This window comes from Lepisosteus oculatus, chromosome 5, assembly GCF_040954835.1.
Source record: "Lepisosteus oculatus isolate fLepOcu1 chromosome 5, fLepOcu1.hap2, whole genome shotgun sequence".
Classification (NCBI taxonomy): Eukaryota; Metazoa; Chordata; class Actinopteri; order Semionotiformes; family Lepisosteidae; genus Lepisosteus; species Lepisosteus oculatus.
The window spans coordinates 58,084,575-58,106,009 of record NC_090700.1 but is presented as its reverse complement, the minus strand read 5'-3'; the positions used below and the strand labels follow the sequence as shown (position 1 = coordinate 58,106,009).

The 21,435-nt window shown below is 36.3% G+C and overlaps 1 protein-coding gene across 2 annotated transcripts in view; it reads right to left on the bottom strand.

Annotated features, from left to right (window-relative positions):
- The window catches only part of roraa (RAR-related orphan receptor A, paralog a), a 264,425-nt gene that overhangs the window by 91,983 nt on the left and 151,007 nt on the right, over positions 1-21,435 (bottom strand). For both annotated transcript variants that reach the window (XM_006628912.3, XM_015343695.2), the window contains exon 2: positions 2,617-2,646. In XM_006628912.3, coding sequence (XP_006628975.1) covers positions 2,617-2,646 — 30 coding nt within the window. The remainder of the gene's footprint in view (positions 1-2,616; positions 2,647-21,435) is intronic.

Below are 21,435 nucleotides of genomic sequence, written 5' to 3'. Positions count from 1 at the left end.
TTGAACCCAGGCTTTTTAAACATATGCTTTGATTCCTTTCCTTTAACCTGAAAAGGTGTTGTGCAGTAGGCTAATTAAGGGTGCAGCAGGATGTGCAGCAAAGGAGAGTGTGCAAAGTCAAAGACTTTCATCCAAAGGACTGTTCTCAAATTACAGCTGTTTCTCGCACATGGTGATAAAAGACAGGTCAACGTGCTCAAAACTGTATGACCACAGCTTGCATTCTCCAACCATAATGGTGCATTCCATTTCGCTGGGTGTTGCTGAGCATATTCTGCAGTACATTCTGCTTCACAAGACAAAAGTAATAAAGCTGATAAAGAAACCACACCACTTGGGTAGGCATTGATAGCCTCTGTAAACATCCCCTTGTGAGTAGCTCACCAATCCAGCTCACAGTTTCTTTTGGTCTTAGAAACATGCTTATGAGTTAAGGAAACTACCAATGGACTCTGCCTGAAGCTGGAGGCACACAGCATACAAAAAACCCTTTTGTCAGCCAGCTACTTTCTCCTGTTGAGAAACAGCATCACATGTTCTCCAAGAAAATAGATTTGTTCCAGCTACATTCCAAGCTCAACCATGTGCACACAGCTCCAAACAACAAAGATCTGAACTTCAAAACAGGGCGCTGGGCCAGAGTTGCTTTCACCTGCAAAAACAGCGAAAATTGATAGAGAAAGAAAAAGCATCGGATTCATGGCTCTCCATATGGATACGCGCCTTTCCCATGAGAGGAGTCTAGGATTACCAATCAAAAATGATAACAGTTGACTCCCCTGGGGGCAAACGAGAAGTTTAAGACATTCAGCTAGCCACCACATCAAACCTCCCCGCCTCTCATCCCATACAAAAAAAAATGATAAAGCTCTTCAAAGCATCTGGAAAAGCAGCAGAGCCAGTAAACAAAGACAGTTCTGGGATACAGTGAACCCATCCAATATAGAGGATTACAGTTAACTCATATATACTGTATGTGTCCGTGTGCATGCCTGTTTAAAATTATAAACACGATTATATAAAGATATACTATGTGCCTGCAACAAAGTTGGTCTTTACATTATGCACAAAAATATGCAGCGATTCATGGTCTAAAATTCTTTTTTCCTCCCTTCAGTTGCCAGGAATGCAGGCATCTTGATTGGCAATGGGTTAATTACAGCTAATTTAGAATTCTGAAGTGTTGTATTTCTGGATTAGAAGGCATATTGGCTAAGCTTCAACTTGTGCTATCAGAGGATGAGCAGTGCACATGCAGTGCCATGCTGTGTCACATAATGTTTCAAGGTCTCTTTGGCTCATGTCTCTCAAACTTAGAAAAAAGAGCAGCCAGAGACAGTTCAAAGTTAAAGAGGCACTTTAGGGTTACAGTCAAACCACATCCTTGTGTTTCAAGTAGAGAGCTGAGCAGACAACAAAGTAGACAACAAAGAAAAGCATCAGCAAACTGGCTGGCATTTCTCCTCATGACTGTGATGTAGTCATATGAGAAGGAAGCTTAATTTACATTTTTGCTGTTTTATATAATAATGTTAATACGACAGTTACACAAGAAACCAATTGAAATGCAGGACAAAATTAAACAGACAGTGAAAAATCAGGGATGTATCTGTTCTAGCACCAGAAACTACTCCTTTGTTAACGTTGGTGCCCTTTTCATTTCATACATAAGCACTTTAATAATGACTGCATTGATACACTATTTTTGCATATCTAAAAAATGAAATAAGTTGGTATATTCAATTGATTTACAACATTCTATAAACCTATATACCATTTAATGGACATTTTACTCCAAAGTATTAACTAAAATATCCTGAAATACTCTGAAGTTTAAAATCGTTAATGTTTTTTGTTTTCATGTGAATAAAACAATTCAAAATATAAATTCTCTTACAAAAAAGCTAATTGCAGGAAACAGTCCAGTTTTGTTACATCACAAAGTCAACAACATAACATACAGACAGCTGCAAGACAACATTCTGTGTTGACTGATGGTCAGAGAGGCATTGCATGCAAAGTTCCAGTGCATTTAAAATAGCTCACCAATACCCATGCCTGCATTCTAACTGTGATTTAAACACCAAATACCTTCTTAACAGGTTGTTACAACACAGTGCGAAAACCCAGAAAAATCACACATGTCCTATTTAGAAGAAACTGACTTCATAGAAAGCATCATGATTTGAGAAAAGACTCCAGACAATTGAGTCTGCAGAGATACAAGGTGATCTTGACCCATTTCCAGTAATTACTACTGATAAAGGTCCCCAATTTAAACTAAAAGTGAATCAAAGCCGATAATTATGAAGCAGAACTATAGGATGATATTTCATATTATACTGTATTAATGAATTCACTTGGTTGGCCTCTGTTCTCGTGTTGGAATTTCTTATGTTATCATAGATTTATTTATAAAAGTAAATACAATATTAAAATAAGAGAATAGCCTTTTTCATAAACCACACTGTAGTGCTGAGCTCATTGAAGGACCAAAAATGTGAAGTAATGGAGAGATTTTTTTCTGTTGTTTTTTTCAAAACTTAAATAATCAAGTCAAGGTCAAGAAATTAATGTATTGGAGAAAAATGACACAAAAAATGTTCAGTAACTTACAAGTGTGTGTCTTCTTCGTAACTGAAATACCTGGGAAAAAAGAAAGAGAGAGGAAAACACATTAAATATGTTGCCAATTACTTTTATTGTTATTTGGTATGTAAAACTTCTTTCAACAGCAAAACCTGTCTGTCTGTCCATACTCCTGTAATTTCAGGCCATTAACTCCTGATGCTATTATGTTGGTTGGTATTCCTTTTGAAAAAAGTGATTTGAAACTGTGGGTTGAAACGGTTTACGTTGCTGAATAGCTGTATTTTATATTTTATATTAGTCAATCATAGTCGAATAGCAAATGTGGCTTTAAAATGTGTGAGTATGAATTTCTGAAGTTTGAACTGAACAGGAATTTCCAAAATGACCCCTGAAACATAATGTAAAAAATAAATAATCATGCTGTCTTATATTATCCATGGGCCTATAGCAGGCTCAAGATCTTAGGGCATAAATCTGTTTGGCTCTAATGACATGCTCCAGTGGTGCCATTTTCCATGGCACGCCTGGGCAAGGTCGCAGAGAGCACACGGCAGTCTGAGCAGTCCATCTGCATCCACAAAATTAAACATATCAGGGCAGCAAGGACAGGTCATTAGTCATGATATTTTGTATGGGGCTAGATAATTAAAATTCATACAAAAACAATTCTGAATTGCAATGAGATGCATATGTCTAGCACACCTCCTGCCTTTAAGCACTAGACACACGCTTGGATATGGGTACATTAAGGCCCTTGACCTTATCTGACTTCTTTAATGAAACCAACCCCCGCCCCATCAAAATACAAAAACAAGCTTTAGTCCTAATGAAATGAACTTAAGACATTTGTGATTCAGCTAATGCTAAGTTGTAGGTAAGTGTTACCTGTTTAAAGGGTAATTTATAATATTGTTGGATATCGGCTGACTTTTCATCTGTGAAACCCATTTAATGCCTCTGAAGCCGGATCTGAACAAAACTTGCAAAATGTCCCAAATCAATGCATACACTCATGCTCTACTGGACACTAATAATTTTTACCCATCAGGCAGAAACAATCCCTCTTTCTTCTACAACATACATTCGACTCAAGGGTCTGAGGCTGACATGGTTTATAATTCTCTGAAAAAGAACTAACAGAATCAAATTGGATTCAGTGTCATAAGAGGGGACCATAAAAAATGACCAATCGGTTCATGACCAAGACTTTTCTGTAGCATAGATGCACACTAAAATTAAAATCCAAGGTACGATAATGTGAAGCACAATTAACACAAGAACAACAACTCACACCAGAAAAAGACAGCATCTCTTAAGCACTTGGCCAAAGTAGAAACATGTATAATTGCAGTTCAGGGCAAATAAAGACATATGGTATTCTGAAAGGGTGAAATGAGCCTTAAAGTGACAGTGTCTTAAATGCCCCAAAGTCAAGCAGTCCGATTTAGAAGGGCTATAGTTAGTAATGACGATGGACTGACGTAGACAAAGGTGATGTGTTGCCCCTGGCATTTAGTATTGAACTTTTGCAGTAACAAACTGTTTTACCATTTGTATGTATTTGTGGGATTGTATTCATAAGTTGCAACACCAGTATTATCTGACATTACAAGAGAATGTGTTTTAAGTTTGCTTTCACTGAATCAGAAAAACAGGGGACTGATCAATGAGTAACCATGAAAAAGAAAAATACTATTCCGCTTCAAAATATTCTAGATAGTTTCTAAGTAAGAAGGCACCCTCCCTACACTCAAATCCTGATAAACATCACTTACGTATATGGGTAAAACAGACTCTTCTTATTGTACAACTTTCCACAGCTTGACAAAAGATTAAACAACAGGCAAGAAAGTAAAGTTTTTAATTACACAGCTGATATGGAGATGCAAAATCCACATGATCACATTTCAGAAACAAAGTGACAGGACCAATATCTTCCAATCAATGTACATGTACTGTACAGTATTTGTTATTTGTATTTTCAAATACAGGAGATGAAGCATTTACAAATAAAGTGCAGACCACAGAACCCAGGGAGATGGCACGTTGTCCAACACTCTGCTTTCCCCTTTTGACAGTTTCCAAAAAACATCAAAGGCAAAAGTGATACAGTACATGACCTGTCATCCGCCATCTGAATTATCGCAAAATGCTTCTTATATATTGTTAATGTATCAAGTGGGATTTCCTGTCATTTCTTTCATAAAGCCAAACCAGCCAAGGTATTTTTGAGTCAGGACAATGGAATGTCCTGGTAAGGTTACACTATATTATTTATTTGCTTAGCAAATGCCTTTCAATAAGTTAAATAATACTTAATACATGAAACTTCACACATTAAGGTTCAGAACGGTTTCACTTAATAGTTTCAGTAATGTTATTGAATAATGTCCACAGCAGAAACTATAATATTGTCTTCAAAGAAGTTCCAGAAACCATAAATGATATTACACTGTGTAAATATCTCTTCACAGTTCCTATCATACAAACCTGACCATTTGCTCCTGGCATTAATTTACTTTATTAGTTCAACTTTGAAACTTTTCAAGCCCACATTGCAATCATTTTGATGAAGTTAATTTCTTATTAAAATATACCTGTATATTCATTTATTGATTAAAACACACTGTGACTAAGAGAGCAACACGTGACATAACAGCAATGTACAATTTTTTTACTAGGACACGGTTTACTGTAATCAAGGATTCAACAATAATAATAATATAATGTAACTGTGATTACAATTATTTTTATCTATTCAACCAATACGTCAGTTTGGAACATTATCAAGGGAATTTATAACCTTTACTTCAGTTTATCTTCAAAATCACTTTATCAATTTCTCAAGTACATCTTAATTAAATAAGCAGAATTTAAAGTCATAGTCCTTCCTCTGCTTACTAAATGTGGTACAGAGGTCCTTCTCTGTTAAGTCTTCTTTTAATCTTTGCTGGAGTGATGAACCTTTGCAGAGTGGAATCAAATCTCCTAAATACCTCAACCCATAAAACACAGAATTTTTCTTCCAGTCTGTGCAACTGTCGTCATGAAACAATATCACAGAAAGTACAAGGGTATCTGTTTCTGTTACCAATTAGGACCACCACATAACTCATATTACTCAAAAAATACGGCATAAAATACAGTAGGACAGAAATGGTCCCTGCAGCATGCAATACTCTCTTATTCCCAATAATATTATTGCTCTTCTAACTGGATGCTGTTTTAATTCCTTGCAGCCCATCAGTGATACTGTATCATTCACCGCTGTGCGGTTCTCATGTTGAACCAGCTGGCTCCATTCCCTCCCCACACCACAACAGCTATTCCGTCAATGTCACTTAGAGATATGAAAACTAATCTTAACAAAAATTTACTTGCTAGGAAATCATTACTGTCAACTGTGATATGGGCACACTCAGAATAAATGGATTGTTGCTAGGAGAGAGGGAGGGGTTGGAAAAGAGGTGGGGAGGTGGGGAGGTGGGAAGGGGGGGGCTCTCCCTCCTCAGTGTATCGGTGATCAGTGACTGGAGAGGGGAGAGACATGAAAGTGAATTACAGGTCCTGTCGCCAACCAGGAGCAGGAGTTCTGCGCAGGAGGTAATGTTGGATGGGGATACCTGCTGCCTTATCTCCGTTCTGTTAGGATGAGGAGGGGGGTTAAAAGATCAACCCAGAGGTGGATCTGTCCTTGAATGATGGAGGCACTTGCGGCAGCCATCTAGCTATTATTAAGGGTTGTTTTTCCGAGGTTTAATGGTCCCACTGGTCATTGTGTTCAATTAAGGTTCTTTTTTTTTTAAGCAAGCAATTTGGACAAGATGTAATCACTTTGAGAGTCGTGTTAATCAATAGAAAGAAATGTGGTCTTCTTTAATGGAGAAGATTACTGATAATTAGTGTCACTCAGACAGAACTGAAGAATTGATCATGGCTTTCCTCTGAACATACTGTATGACTGAAAATAAAAGATCATAAAAAATATAACAGACTGTTTAGTGAAAGGTGCTGTTAACACATCCGTATCCTTGATTTTTCTGTTGTCCTGTGACACGGGACAGCAAATTAATTTGAGCAGTGTTTTCTTAACTCACATGCTAGGAATATCTGAATAACTAGAGGATATGTTGAAAACTACGTTATGCAAGAATACCAACCCTGTGCAGCACAAAGCTAATCATACGTTATAAATGTCAATTCCATTCTTAAACGCTGAATTTCACAACCTGGTGAAAGGTTGGAATAATATATTTGTAGCTTTTTCTTTCTCATTTGACTTCAACATGACTGTCACACTGTTTAGCAGCTGTGGGGTTTTCATATCTGTCATGGGAGTGATCTTCATTTTTGTTCTAGAGCTGAATTTGAAGTAAGCCTTATATTTAGATTCTCCTGCACCCTAAGAAGTACAATGGGGGCTTTTGAGACTTGTATCAAATGTGATACATATCTGTTTTGATGTGCATGTTTTTAACCTAATCCTACTCAGCTGCTGTGAATCTGAGCCTTGGTTTTAGCATGGCCATGCACTGCTTTAAAAGGTAAATTTAAAATAGCTTTTAACTTGTTAATAAGTCTATGCATTATTAAATGGAATGCAGTACAGCAGCACCCTGCTTGCAGATAATTTCAATATGATTTGGTAAATTGAGACTGCAAAAAGTTGAGTGTTTACCTCTGACCATTCTTATGAAGGTTAGACTGTAATCTGCAGTGAGCAAGACAAAGGTCTGCAACTGGACATCCATGCTGATGATCTCATTAAGCAATGTTCTTTTCAAATGAGTGATTGTGATACACTGGCATGGCTTTTTAACATTTTATATAAAAGACTGCCTTTGCCTCAGTTATTTGAGTGTCATATTGTAACTGCATGTATAGTATATTACTGTAAAAACCTGCCCTCACGGGGGTTCCTCTTTACATTTGAATAAAGAGGGGCTCTATTCATTGCACCTGCAACACTTGTTAAATGCTGTAAGCCAAATGAAAAAAATCAGTTTATTGTTTACTATACTGAAAGAGAAATGATTGCATGAGCAGGAGGAGGCAATATGCTAGTCTTGAGCTGCTCTGTAACTGACAGAGCACAAATTAAGTCTGAACCACACGCCAGGCTGTAAGTCATAATTCCAGGTTCCTTAACTTTGACAGCGAATGATTATCATAAATGGTATTGTCACCTTCCTCTCAGCTGCAGTTCCGTTTGCACCGTGACATTCAAAGTTACAGTCTCCTTCCTCTAATGGAGCTGTCCTCTCACCGCACTAATGGGAACGATTCATTTAAACTGTGCTAGATATATAGAACCAAGGAACTTCCTAATGTCGCAATTCCTAAGGGGAAATCAGCCCCCCCCCCCCCACTCCCGGTCGGGCCTTCCTGCTAGTTGATTCATTGACTGGTGCTTCTCACTTATTCTCATTCACTGTTAAGAGACAAAGAGGACAGAGTAGCTGAAGGGGCTGTATTCACACCATTGACTGTATACAAGGACAAGAAAAAAAGCTACTGTTGCATGATCCTTAGTGTAATCTGTACAGAAACGCCCGCACCCTGCCCTAACTACTGAGTGCTTTCTGTGAGCACTCTGAGGATTCCTGGTGCCTGTGTCCTCCAGCATCACAAGTATCTACTGGGCTGAACTTTTCACATTTACTGATAAAGTCAAAACAGGAAAGCCTGGTAAAAGTCCTCTCTTCCAACGGGATCTCTACCAACTTAAATGTTTCAGAAATGATCTCGCATGGGTCCTCCAAAAAGTTTTACCCTGCCAATGAGTCACTTCATTTCACATTCATGTTCACATGACCAAAATCCAAAGTGTTGCGCGATACTGTGACTAAACCACCTGGCAGTCAGTCCAAGAGGTAACACACAAGGCATAAAATATAAGCAAAAAAAAAAGAGAACAGTGCAAAAAGTTTCTGTTCACCAAAATGGCTCATATGTAGATAGATAGATAAGACTTTATTGATCCCGAAGGGAAATTGATGTGTTACAGCAGTCCAAGACAAGCAAAAAAACAGACATCAGAATAGACGAAAAATTAGAATACGTACTGTACAGTAATACAAAATAATACAAAATAAAATAAATAAAAATAAATACATAGCTGTGTGCAAAATATGATCATAGTCACTGTAAAAACAATAGAATATGTGCAAAATGTGCATAGGTATATACAGATTGAGTGTCCAAAAAGTACATGGAGATTGAGGGCAGACAACTACCCATTGTCAAATATATGATTAATTTCAGTTGACTAGTTTAATAAAATGGCAATATTTATATTTTTTCTTGGTAAATTATGGTTTCGTATGTATGTCCCAAATTAGAAATGAAATCTTATTCTTAAATCTTATCACATCAGCACTATTTTCTCTAAGAAATACAGCATATATGCTAAAAAGAAATGAAAACGTCAGTTGCAAATTACTAAGGGTCAGCAACATTAAGGAAGATGGAGAATACCACTGTTTTGTAAAGTTCAGACTTTTCATTGGAAAATATTTTCCACCAGTACAGGTTTAGTTAACTGTCCATCAGGTATCTTAAATGGATACATTTACATGATAACATACAACTTGCTGATGTCATATTCTTACCAAAAAAGAAAAATGGGTGTAAGATTTGATGGTAAATTTAATCCTTTAAATTTAATCCCATATAATCCTGATATGACAATGCAGCACTGACATAACTATCTGGTATGGTTTTTTAAAGAAAATCAGTAGGTCCTGCAAAACATAAACACAGAAATACACATTGTAACACATCAGATTATATTATCACAAGTGTTTAGAAATTTACAGTACATCAAACACCTAGCAGCATTTATATCTATACAGGTCTGAGTAACTATATATTATAAATACTTTAATTATCATTTTTCATTGCACAAACTGTTATTCAAGCAACATCTTGTTCAATAGATATCCATATGCAGCATTTGTAATCCATGAACTACAGATGCCTAAAAATATCAGCCTAATGCCTGTCATGACTGGTCAAATCATGTACTATTTGCACTAAGAAAGATGTCAGACAAACTCTAATGGAAATGGAAATGTTTCTAAGGCAACTAAGCAAAATATTTCTGTTCACATTACCAAAATGAATAACTTACAATCAATCAACCAGATTGGCTTTAAAATACAACAAAGTGTATGTTTCTCATAAAGTTTAAATTACAGACAGACCCCTTGATACAGTGTAATTTGTAGTCTGTATATTCCATTATCACTTATTCACTTTGGAATAAATCACTTTTGCACTAAACCTTGTTATCGCGCTTCCTATGTCCATCACCAGAACCCATCTGCATCCAAAAAATTATCCTTAATGTTACATCCCTTTACCCCTACACACTTGGGGTCCTAACACTTACCATGATTTAACAGACCTCACTTACTCAGTTGCTTAAAATGAATTAAATAGTGCCTTAAAAAAAGGATAATTTTTTTAAATCTGTTCAACGCTGCTGGCTCTTGAAAATTGGATGGACCCTGTCTAGCTGAATAATTTCTTCTCAGAGCAATGTTCTTTATCGCTTACAAGTGCTCATCAGGAGATTTCAAGTCCATTCAATTTGTTTGCTGATTGCCTGCATTATAAAGACACATTCAATACAAACCAGCTCACACTTGTAGATCTTTTTGTAGTTCAAGTGATAACTGCCTTAATGGACAAGGCTGTAACTTGACACCAAACTCAACCAACGTACGATTGGTTTCATCTTCCTTGACACAATTAGCACTTTTATAAACTAGAATTGAGAAATGTAATGATAAAAAATAATAATTCTCTCTGGTGGCCCCTTAATTTTTATAACTTTTTACTAATCCACAGAGAGACAAACCCCCTCTTGAGCTATCCAAGAGAAAATGATTTAGAAGCCTCCAGACACTTTTAATTTTGGCCATATTTTAATTGGTTTTACTTGTGTATAAATTCTATCTACCATTCTAAGACTCAACAAGTTATCTTCACTTAAGATTTCCAGTTAATTGGGAAGTTAAAGGAAGTGTACTTATAGTACCAGCAGATTTTGAAGCTTTTCAGAATCATTATTTAAAATGTAAAAAAACTGCACAATTATTATTTATCTATTGCATATAAAAAAGGTTTTCTTTTTCATAGGAATGAAGGTGAGCTAGGTTAAGTAGACTAGGTACACTATGACAATCATCCTGAATTAGCTGGGAATGACAAACACTATAATCATCAACTTCTTGTCTATCACACTATACAACTTAAATGCAGTTCTGTAATTATCCATTTAAGTGTTTTGTATCCTGGATTTTACATTATATACAAGTATACCACATTTCAGTTATATTACATGGCTGCTTCGTCTTATTGAACTGTGAGTCCCATGAGGTTTACCTTTGCAATCTGCACAGACATCAGAGTATTCGATACAGCTAAATGTACTGTCAAATGTTTATCACTACCAATGTCAAAATTCAGCTAGAGAAAGTCTATGCTACTACTTCTTACCATGTGATTGAAACTGATACCCTGGTGTCACGCCCTGTACACCTACAGGGTGCTCTGCTTCTGTCCTGTTCCTAGTTCCTTGTGATTATTCATGTCTCGTTGTGTAGCCTAATTACTTCCTGTGTCTGCTCTGCTCCTGGCTCAGCATTGAGGGTACGGCTGTCCTGAGACCTGCCTAGCACCAGGTCACTCCTGTCCATGGCCCGAGGGCAATGGTTTCTTTACCAACATCGTCTGACCCCCTGAGCCTGGGCTAACCCCCATGTTGCCCCTTTGACTGCTGAGCATAGGGTCTTTACTGCTCTCCTTGTCATTCCACGGCTTGCCTTTCCCACATCCGTGACTCCTGGCTTCTTTCAAGAAATGACTGCTTGAGATGCTTGGATCAATTAACTAGAAACTACTAAATGGGCTTAACTGGCTGAATGGCCTCTGCTCATTTGTAACCTTTCTTGTGTTGTTCACAAAGTCATTTCAAAACTTCTGTGAACTTCAGCAAGTGTGAACAAGCCGGGATTTAAAATCCAGTAACTTCCATTACTGCTCTGATCGTTGTAAACGGGTGAGACCTGGAGGCTGGGGAATTTGCTGGGGTGTCTCTAGTTGAGTCTTGATTTCTATGTTCCTTTTCTTTGATTGTGCATTGGGGTGAGGGGTTTATTAAGAGATTTTTAATTGTCCTTGGGAGAAGAGGTTTGTTAGCATTACTGTTAATGACAAGATATTCCAACTAAGAGTTATACCATAAAGAAAGGGTAAGCACAGCTTAAATAAAAAAATAAAAACTAAACTGTGGCAAATATATGACGATATTGGTGCTTTCATGGGGACTAAGGTGTCGAATAAATAGCAAACAAAAACAGAAGATGCCTTTTGTAACGTAATTCTGTACTCGGCTAAAATAGCTGAATTTAATTTAATTTGGGAATTTAACTGAGTCACAGCACCACCAGGTGGATGAGTAAAGGTGAGAGAAACAACAAAAAATAGAGCATGTAATTTCAAAAAAGAGGTGCTGGTTTAGGACTTTGCCAAGAGTACTGTGTTGTAAAAAAAATACATTCACTTCAGTCAGAACTTGGTTTTGTATTTATCTATATGCTATTATAGACATACTAAGCATCCATGTTTGATATTAAGGTCACTTACTTATTATTACTTACAGTAGCATTCATACTTATTTGAGACAAAAGATTTTTTCAAATAATTAAATGTGCAAAAGGTAAAGTAAAACATCTCTAAAATAAATGTTTAATAAAAAAAACACACAAACAGGTAACTAAATTAGCTGATGGTGATATGATGGAAATTCACAAGCCGGACCATACAGATTTCTGTAAGCCATGGTTCAAGAGTACACTGCACACATGTCCTTGTCCTCAGTTTAGTGTTTTAGGTTAGAAAAGCAGTGGTTTAGGACTATAATGAAAGAACTGTGTTAAATAAAAAGACATATTGTATATGTATTGTTTAAGTGCTTAAATAACTATTAATACAACCATTCATACATGAGAAGTATTCCGTTTAGGACAAAAACATGTATAGACTGATTGTCAGGTGGTGCTTTCCTAATGTTGAGCATTGTGAGCCAGATGATGCTTGTGTACTCAGTTATACGAGTTCCTGGCATTGATTAATCTCCTGTTATCCAGCCTGAACTAGATTCAAAATTTAATATGCGTCACAATTCATGGGAAAAAAATGCAAGTTAACTTCAATCTGACTACCTGATGTAGGATTATCCCCTAAAACAATTAAAAGCACACACAGTGGAAAAATTAAAAAGAGATCTTAAAAATGAACAGTTTTTGAATTTTATTATTTGCTAGTAAATAGCGAATGACTATCTCTTACTATGTACACATCACACATTGGCACAGTCGCACACAAATATTGGGGCTGGAAGTTTGCTGTTCTGCCTAGTGTCCCATGTCAGGCAGCAGTGTGCTCCTGCATTGTGTGGACATGAGTGGCAGTAATTGTCTGCTGGAATTCAGCCAGCACCCAGCACATATATTTTATGATGGAAGTCTAAGGAAGAGATCGGTAAAGGATGACTGGTCAGACAATGGCAGTGTTGCAATGCCAAACTGATGAGCTGCAAGTGCAGTGTCTGAGAATAGGCAAAGACTAAAAATCTGTGGATTAATCAAGGTTGATGCCTGTATTGAAAATGGGGATACTCGAGAGGATGTAAGAAATCAGTTATTTTTAGCTGGTAACAATACTCCCATAATCTCAAAATACATTAGTTCCAAAATCTATTAGTTGACACAGTAAATTGTAAACTACTATGTGGAAAAGGAAAGTTGAGCCTTTGTAAATCTCCGTAGATCTTTGTAAATTTAGTATACAGTATGTGTGTATGCATGTGTTCATATATACAAATACGTATATACAGTATATATCCTCCACTCAGTGGAGTTACCGTTGTATACAGTATATCCTATATATGTGTATACCCACGTGTTCATGTATATCCACTACTCAGCAGAGATGACATTCATAAAGTAAACCAATTTACAAGTATTGCCCCAGTATATACTGTATATAACAAGGCAGTATACCTTGCAAACCAATGGTACATCTGGCTCTGGTTTTACCCAGAATAGTAAGTACACAGCAGTATAAGAAAAGCTGTTTTGGACTGAGATTCGAAGGCATGATGGAGCACAAGACAGAGTGAAGAAAGCATTTGCCAATACCATCCCATACACAGCGCCCTCTTTCCCTCCATCGGATACTACTGTCTGGAATCCAGGCAGAACAGCACACGGCCAATTCCAATAACCTCAGCCTGCGCCCCCCTGAGTGAACTACCCTCATGTGGAAATTACGGAGACAGGTGTTCCTGACAGATAAGGCTATGTGGCGGACTGCTTAAAATGACTCCCTCACCAACTGTAAATGTAGAGGAAAGTTTAGTAATATGTAATTGACACATACAGTGGCTACAACCATTATTCAGCTTCCATACTGAGAATGACTGTTGCAAATAAAAGTGGTTCGTTCACATTTAGTAGTATAATATACATTCACTGGAAAAGAATTCAAGCTTTTTGCATTTTTTAAACTGTTTTTTTACCAGATACATTGAACGATGCAGACAGAAACCTACATTTGGAATACCTTTGCTGGAAGAACACAAACCTTCTAATACTTGAACCAAACAAAATAATTGACTCTGTACAAATTATATTTTGTTGAAAATAGCACATTCTTTTTGACTGTTCTTTTCTGGATACATGCCAGCTGAGTGCATTCTTTCATTTTATTCTTAATTTCTCTAACACCTTAACACTATATTCTTCAAATAGCCCATACCTATTTTTTTGTTTCCTACCTGGTCTTCATTTGAATGACTTTATGACTCTGAAAAAAGTTTTATATCAAGCTAGAATTTATGCGAACATTAAAAATACAGAAAGAAAATGGTTTTCTCACAAATAGAAACCAAGTTTTGAAAAGAAATATTGCTTTATAAATGTGTCATGCCATTGTTTCCCACAATATTTTATTCACAATGTAATGCTGTTGAGATTTTGAGAGGATAATGCCTTTTTCATATTGTGTACATAGAACATACTATAACATGTACATTCAAAGGGTAACGGCTATTTGTTCTTGTATTTATCAGAACATACAGAGGGAGAACATTTATGAATGCACAAATCTTTAAATACATGTAGAAAATCGAAATAAACTTAAACAGAGTTTATGGTTTTGCAAGAGAAAAAAATCAATGGTTTCTGAATGTATATACACCTACACATAATGTGCGCTTGTTTATATCAATGCCAAGGACATTTTTTTATCTTACACCTTTTCCCCTCATCTTACTTCATAATCGTTAACCAAGAAGTCACAGTTATCTGAAAAAACTTCACACTCCTTTATATGCTCTGTGTTTCATTTCTGATTTCACTGCCCCTTATTTTCTTCCTGTCTGACAAGAAAAAATGTATCATTACTGTTTTACAAAGAGACTTGTAAGCCCACTTATCACCATAAGTCTTACATAGAGTCAGATTGTTCAGCTATTAGCCAAACTCCTTTTTGTGTTTCCTTTTCAGTACATTATGTCACCATGTCTTTAGTTTTACTACAAAAAAAAACTGTTTTCAAGACAGAGTTTTACTCCTTGTATGTACCAATATCTAGCACTAAAGATGACTATTTTATGCAGATGGAAGCATGGGAGGAAAAAGGAAGGAAACACTTCCCATTTCAGAATAAATGATCTGGCACTTATTTTAATCAATTTTAAGCATGATGATGATCAAGTCACTAGCCAAGTTACAGCCCTGACGCGAAACCAAATACTGTAAGAAATAACTTCCTCGGCTCTTAGTCCACAATGCTACATATCAAGTGAGCACTCTTAATGCAGAGCAGAGCAAAGGTATCTTGGAATGTGTCCACAGAGACTTGATCTTTTCCTGCTTAGTAACCCATTTAAAACTATATAAATTGTTCAATATTGTTTCACAGCTTCACTAGTGTACACCACTTCATACTGAGTGTTTTTGCGAAAAAGAGAATATTGAAGAAGCTTTACTACATAAATAAATCTTCACTACACAAACATTTGCTTAGCTAAGGTATGGCAGAATAAAATCACTTTGACTTTAAATTCCAACCTGTAATATTCTCAGTTTATTCAAGCAATGTTAGCGATACAGATTTCTTTTTTTCTCTCTGCTGGCTACATTGTTGCATGTTTGTAATAGTTTGTTTGACAGCGAGAACCATTATGCCCACAGTAATCGTGAACATTTCAGAAAGCCACAGTTTAAATAAAAACAAAGAAAGAAAAAGGTCAGTATCTCCAGTCAGTTGCATTTTTTAGTTGCAAGTCCATTTGTTTTCTGCTCTGCGTGCCGAAGGCGTATTGGTGACTTTGTGGACACAGTTCAGGCAGGTTGGTTAGCATGAACTTTATTTGCAACTGTGTGACCTTTTCTTACCATGAAAACTGAATTCAATCAATTAATTTCCTAGCTCTCGGTTTTACTCATCAGCTATTTGACCTAAGATGTCCTGTTTCTCACTCTTTATCTTTGAATCAAGGCCAGATTACAATATTAATTCACTGCCTGCCCTTTTAAACCTTCTAAGCGAAACAGATGTGTTTACCTGCACAGCCGGCAGAGAAGAGCCAGTCAGAGAAGGCTGTGGTGTGGGTCTGCATGGGCAGGATGGGGGAGGGGGTGAAAGGGAGCTCAAAGCCTGTGGTTTGTGGCAATACAACAGAATATGGAAGACACTTAGTAAAGACACACAAAAGACTTCAAAATAATAATGGCCCTTTCGATGGAGGAGACCAGCTTAAATGTGAACTCATTGGCCTTGTCTGTAATTTACCTTTATGAGGAAGGCCAGAGAGATGTAAAGTAAGGGAACTGAGAAATTTACAGATTAATTAAACATTCTAGGGAACCTTATACCTAGAACAGGCTGATCTTCAGATAAGGTTTGCTTACAGCACATCTATTTTGCTTTCCCTTCAGAGCCTTCCTTTGACCTCTGAGTCCGAATGTTTAATCTGCCACACAAAGCATTTGCAGACTGTTCTGCTGTTTTTTTTTCACAATGTAATATTTAATTCATAGCGATGATGACCTGTGTACAATTTACAGCAGCCCTACTGGCTTAGACTGAGCATTTGCCAATAAAGCAAATTACTCTCAAAATTCTCTTATGTATATGGCTTCCTTTGAGATGAATTCAATTTCTGTCATTCCTCTAATTAATATTTGGAATAATATTCACTAGTTTGTAGCTCTCACCATGGAGAAGAAAACTGAACAACTGCCAACATAAGCACAGAGCAGAAACTAAGTGCTACCTTAATTTTCTAATGTTACAATGGCTTGTGTTTATTATTGGTCATTTTCTATTAATTTTCCAATCAGACTATATGAACTCTGTAAGAGTACCATAGAAGAAAAGATTAAAGACACCAAATAGAAGAAGAGAAGATTCACAAATAGAGAAGATTCACATGGAAAATAGCACCATATTATTCTTAAACCTCATGCTAATAGGAAAAGAGTATGTGTGATAATTTGTGACCACTGACTATACAGCTTTTCTTTTGTTGTTACACCATGAAAGTAATAACTAACAAAAAATTAAGACAGTAATGCTACAGTGAGAATCATAGAGGGTAGCACTGTCAGGCAATGTATATACTGTACTGTAGTCCACTTAGTATTGTTGACCACATCATTTCAGTATTCTCTTTGTAGCATGTCCTCATTATAGAATACTGAACTTCAACAAGTAGCTTTAGTAACTGCATAATATCTACAAAAGCTCCTGCTGTACAGTACAAGAGAAGTCTACAATGGCGAATAACAGGAAATAACTTAAAACGTTTGTAGTTTTATTCTACTGGAGAGGTTCACAGCTAGATTTCTCCCAACCTCCATTTCATATCCATGATGATCAAATGGTTATCTGCAGCTTTTGTATGGGACTTGTTTCATCTTAATTGACGTTAATTAAGGTTTTTATTAGTGGGCAGCCACTTGCTATGTCCACTATTACAATAATCAGCAGTGTGCCACTTGTTGCCATTTATTTTATTTTTGAGAAAAAAATATATTTAAAAAAAAGTCACAGACCTAAAGTGGAAAGGGCTCTGAAATAATCTAAACAAATGAAATGTGGATTCACAGACATCTTCATTAAGCTAAGAAGAAACTCTCTTGACATGACTGACATACAGTACAGTAGAGTTTAAAAGTAACTTGTATCATATAACAATCTCAATGAATGCACAGGAAGAAATAATGTACAAGTATTAATCACAACAGGCACTTTTCAACACAGTAGCAGTATTGCACTATCAACAAGAGTCTAGTGTCTGGTGGAAAAGAGAAATTCTATTTCAGACAGCATAATTAAGGAAATGGGGTGTGTTTATTTATTTATTTGTCCTATTGACTCCTAAGTAACACAATCCCTAAGGGCTTTTCATTTGAATACTCTTTCTATGAGACACTCTTTCCATCACTTCAGTGCAGCTCACTTGGAGAAGAATTCAATCCGCTTTTCTTGTTCTAAAATTAAGTTGCTTGCTTGGGGCGGCTCTGTTTTTTATTACCATTATTTGCATGTTGCTGAAGTTACTTGCTGAAGTATCACTTCAGCAGTGTGGTGTAAACTCATTTTTATGAGGAGGGGAATAAAAGTTAAAAATAAAACAGTTAACAGTCAACCTTCCAAACAACCAAAACTTTCTTGGTATTAACAGCATTTCTAGGAAGTTGCCTTATTTAGAAAAAAGATAATAACATTTTTCTTTCATATTTGTTTCTTGTTTCAGAGTAATGCTGTTCCATTACATTTATCAAAGTACACAGAATGCAATACCTGGCAATTGGCCTCTTCGTCAATAAAGTTATTTTATAGTTTTATCATTTTTAGGTTAGTATTTGGATGATATACTGGTTATTGCTCATAGTGTAGGCCTCTGGCCAGTGGACTCCATTCACACTTATAAATCAATATTGCATATCAAAAATAGGAAAACACAGTGAAAATCACTTGTATTTGAGACTGAAGTCTTTTAAGATGCTCATTAGTAAAGTACAGAATAATCCAGTCCATCCATTTTCTAACCACTTTATCCAATAGAGGGTGGTGGGAGAGCTGAGCCAAGCCAGGATACACCCTGGGCAGGACACCAATTCATTGCAGGTCAGAACCAGATACTTTTAAATTACAACATACAGCTGAATCAAGATATCAAAAAATTAAAATGCATATATCATGTTGGAAAACACAGTGGGTGAATAAAATGCAATGGTATGAGGTTCTACAAATCCACAATATCAACATGGAATCTTTATTTATTGGGCAGTGGTAATGTGCTAATTACAGTCTCTAAAGGCTAAGGACAACTGCAATATTAACTTTTAAACTCTCAGAATCCTATGGAAAGGTTAAATATTAAGATTATTAAATATATTTAATCTGTATCTGTCTATCTGTATACTGAAATTGTAATGCATTCCAAAAATCTATGAAATCATATTACTGTACTGTGCTCTAAATATTCATTTTTGTGTTTTGAACATGATGCAAGTTGAGTTCATTACTTATGTAAATGCACTACAGTGTTGTTAATCCCCATCATATTGCAGGTGCAAAACAACAAATGATAACTTGAAGTAAGGAGCACAAAAGAGATTTCTCTACAGCCCACATTAGAATATTATACAATCCTCTATATTGCATTTCTATGTAGTTTCATCTGTGATTAAGTTCTAAAAAGATACTGAGCACTCAGAGTCTCCCATTAATGCAAGAATGAAAGCAAAAGCTGGCAGACTGTGATCATGGATAGGTACTTGTCATTATGAAGCTGCCACATATCGCATTCTTCTTGGATCTAAATCTTAGTACTGGAGCAAAATATACCTGGCTTATCTAGCAACTGGTGATCTTAAATCTAAAGCAGCAAAATCTGTTAATATATCCAGGTTCAACGTCACTTTAATTTTTAATTCTTCATTGCCTGACTATGTACTGCATTTGTTTATCAGGGGATACCCTATTAAGATCTTCTCGCGAAACTGCTGAATCACTCACATTCCCCTACTCGTTTTTGCTCACATGGGTACTCAGATGCCTTTGTCCAGTCAAGACAATGGAGCAACACAAAGGACACATAAACAAATGGATCAAAAATCAGATTTAGATCCATCCCGTTTTTGATAACACTTTTTAAGCCATTTATCTCCTTTTCAAAACTATGCTTTAAATAGAGATCCTTTAGATTTAATACATTTAAAACCAGGCTCCAATATAATTTTAAATCACCTAGGGCAACTGATACTAAATGAAGTTAAGAATATTTCAGGTACTTCTCGTCCCAGGAAGCCATTTTGCTCTTCATGAGTCCCATTGAAAACCCCAGTATTATCAACTAAGTGGTCAAGTTGAAAATGTTTGCATATTAGTATATAAATAAATTCTTACACACACACTTAACTCTTGAAAAAAAGGTATAAGGTGGTATTTGGTTTGTGAGTGATGCTGACATTTTCCTTTCCAATTCCTTTTGAAATATGCAATGACAGTACTGGGAATTAATGTTGTTATTAAATTGTGGAAAACGGAAGTTTAATACTGAAAGTTAGTACTTCTGCTAAAGAACTGATAAAAATAGAAGATTATCTTTTTTCTAGTAGATACTGTGTGGACCTTAAATAACCACATACTGTACAGCTTACTCCAAACTATAAGGAATTTTAATTGAGGTATTTTTAGATTTGCTCTAGATATTGTTTACAATTAATGTTGGGGTTTCTTATATACAAAGCCTGTGAGCATAAATTAATATTGTCCAAAAAATCTCTTTGTTTTTTTCAGAAATATATATATATATATTTTGTTTTTCTTCAGCCCTAACCAGGAAGTATTAACAGTGCAGGGAATGGTTAATGCTGAAGCCGTGCTATAGAATCTGCCATAACAGACCACAATACAAAATAGTAATAACCGTGTAAAACAGCAATAATTAATGACAAAGTCTATAAGCATTCCATTAGGTGCAAGCAGCTGTCATAAACATCTTAATTAATTTAAAAAGCAAGCGACTGGGGAATTATGGTGCCATAAAAATCTGCTTCCTTCTGCTGCTCCATAGCACTGGAACAGATCGGGCTTTTAAATTTTTAAACACGCCTTTCATGTTCTCTAGAGCACGAAAAAGCCTTTGAACAGTCAGCTTGTTAGGAGATGCACCTAGAAGCCTCATACCTTCAGGTTGTCCCACAGATCTTTTAATACGGAGATAGGAGGTTTTGTTTCATACTAATGCCTGGGTTGAGATGACAGTGCTTGGGGAGGGGTCACCTTTTTTTTCCCTGTCTGCTGTCCTCCGGAATGTTTTTTTTCCTCTTTTGACAGCTATTTCTTTAACATTCCTTAGTTCTAAAACTGCGACGACACGAAACACTACCAATTCACTGTCATGTCATCATGTTATTAGCAGAAAGCCAGTTCTCAGGCCTCAGATCTTAACAAATTAACAATTAATAAAACAAAGCAAGGTTGTCAACCATAAGGGGACGATAAAATAACACCCTTTCACTGGTTGTGCTTTTTTGTCTAAGTGGTTGGACTGCGTTATGCACCTAGGCTTACAAATATTTTCCGAGTCTATTCAATTGTTTGTGTTATTCAGTAAGTTGTTTCATTATTTTCCATTCAGCCTTCACTGGAACATAAAAGGGGAGAAAGGCAATAGACAAAGCCATATTGCTTAAAGAAACAACAGCTTCTACAACTGGTTTAAGTAGATTGTCCCGGGGGGATATTTAC